Source organism: Mus pahari, chromosome 23, assembly GCF_900095145.1.
Source record: "Mus pahari chromosome 23, PAHARI_EIJ_v1.1, whole genome shotgun sequence".
NCBI lineage: Eukaryota > Metazoa > Chordata > Mammalia > Rodentia > Muridae > Mus > Mus pahari.
Window position 1 is genome coordinate 29,195,681 of NC_034612.1, and position 1,803 is coordinate 29,197,483.

The following is a 1,803-nucleotide window of genomic DNA, read 5'->3' on the forward strand; positions in this document are numbered from 1 at the left end:
GCCTAGAATCCCCCAGTGAGGGACTGGAGCATGGCTCAGTGGTAGAGCCCCTGCCTAGAATCCCCCAGTGAAGGGCTGGGGGTGTGGCTCAGTGGTAGAGCCCCTGCCTAGAATCCCCCAGTGAGGGGCTGGGGTATGACTCAGTGGTAGAGCCCCTGCCTAGAACCCCCCAGTGAGGGGCTGGGGGTGTGGCTCAGTGGTAGAGCCCCTGCCTAGAATCCCCCAGTGAGGGGCTGGGGGTGTGGCTCAGTGGTAGAGCACTCCCTGGGGAATTCTAGGCAGGGGCTCTACCACTGAGCCACACCCCCAGCCCTTCACTGGGGGATTCTCTGCAAACACTCTACACTGTGCTAAGGCCCTTACCCATTGAGCTTTGAGAGCCCTACTGGATCCATGATGGATAAGCACCATTCATGTTGGAATGTGATCCCTTTAGCTTTCCTGTATGATCTCCTGTCCCACGACATTGTCAGGTGACATTCAGTGTCCTACCACTTGGGTCTCCTCCGACCTATCACACGTCTCACAGTTGTCTTCCCTCGACACTGTGTTTCACAGGCACGTTCGCCATGCAGCCCCTCACTTCGGGACTGTCTGAAGCTTCGCACAAAGGTAAACCTGAGCTCTAGGGATGGAGAGGACCACAGAAGGGAAGGACTCTGAGGAGCTGGGTTTGATCTTGCTATGTAGCCCAGGCTGGCCTGGATTGTGGGCCTGCGTCACCATACCCAGCAGCTTCCTAGCTGACTTTACCATCATGCCAATCTTAGTCTTAAGCATCTCCTCACATGGTGTTAAATCCAGAAGAAGGCAGCAGTGGGGATTTAGAAGCTGCTGTGTTTCTGTTTCTCAAGATGAGAAACATTCCATATGCTGATACAATACAAGTGGTGGCTGCACAACACTGCATGACCAACGCCACCTAGCTGTGCACATAAAAATGGCTAAGGCAGTGCATCAGGGTGAGCTGTGCCTCCCAGGTTCCTGTGTAGGATTCCCGAAGCATCCTTGAGGATAGATTTGTAGACCAGGCATGTACGAGTGGCTGGGTTATTGAGGTGTAAGGGTGGAGTACAGGTTTCATAGCTTAGTTCCCTTAATAGAGACTAGAAGGCATGAAGCAGGACAGAACCACAGCCTGTGCTGTCCTGAAGAACCCCAGCCTGTTCTCCCCAAGCCTCATCAAGTCCCAGAACGATAGGTAGCTGCATTTGAGTCACATTAAACAGTTTGTCTGGTGACAATAATCCCACCCATAACTAAGTCTCGTATGCCATGTGACCCCCATACTCTGGCCAGGTAGGGAATCGAATCCCCAGGACTGACAGGGACATTTGGGTGTGGGTGGACATGTGCTGGGGCTCTTTACCTTCCTCACGTAGGAGACAGCATCTTCTTCAGTGTAGACTTCAGCGCTCACACCACCCCGCCGGCGACGTGCCTTGACCACAGGATTTGGAGGTGTTGGGGAGATCTCCTCATCATGGGAATCACACTGGGAGTTTGACTTCTGCCGAGCCAGGATCTGCCTGTTTTCCTCCTGTGAGAGAAGAAAAGGAAAATGAGAAATTGGCTGTTACCTGAGTCTGATGGGAAACCTGTCACCCTGGCTACTCAGGGGACTGAGGTGGTAGGATCAGAAAATTCAAGGCCAGCCTGAAGGTGAGATCCTTGTCTCAAAAGTCAGAAGAATGGGGAGGTAGTTCAGTAATAGATCCCTTGCCTAGAATCCCCCAGTGAGGGGCTGGGGGCGTGGCTCAGTGGTAGAGCCCCTGCCTAGAATCCCCCAGTGAGGGGCTGGGG

At 53.6% G+C, this 1,803-nt stretch overlaps 1 protein-coding gene across 4 annotated transcripts in view; it reads right to left on the reverse strand.

Moving 5' to 3' along the window:
• The window catches only part of Prkar1b (protein kinase cAMP-dependent type I regulatory subunit beta), a 140,746-nt gene that overhangs the window by 95,121 nt on the left and 43,822 nt on the right, over positions 1–1,803 (reverse strand). For all 4 annotated transcript variants that reach the window (XM_021186831.1, XM_029533623.1, XM_029533621.1 and 1 more), the window contains exon 3: positions 1,370–1,540. In XM_021186831.1, coding sequence (XP_021042490.1) covers positions 1,370–1,540 — 171 coding nt within the window. The remainder of the gene's footprint in view (positions 1–1,369; positions 1,541–1,803) is intronic.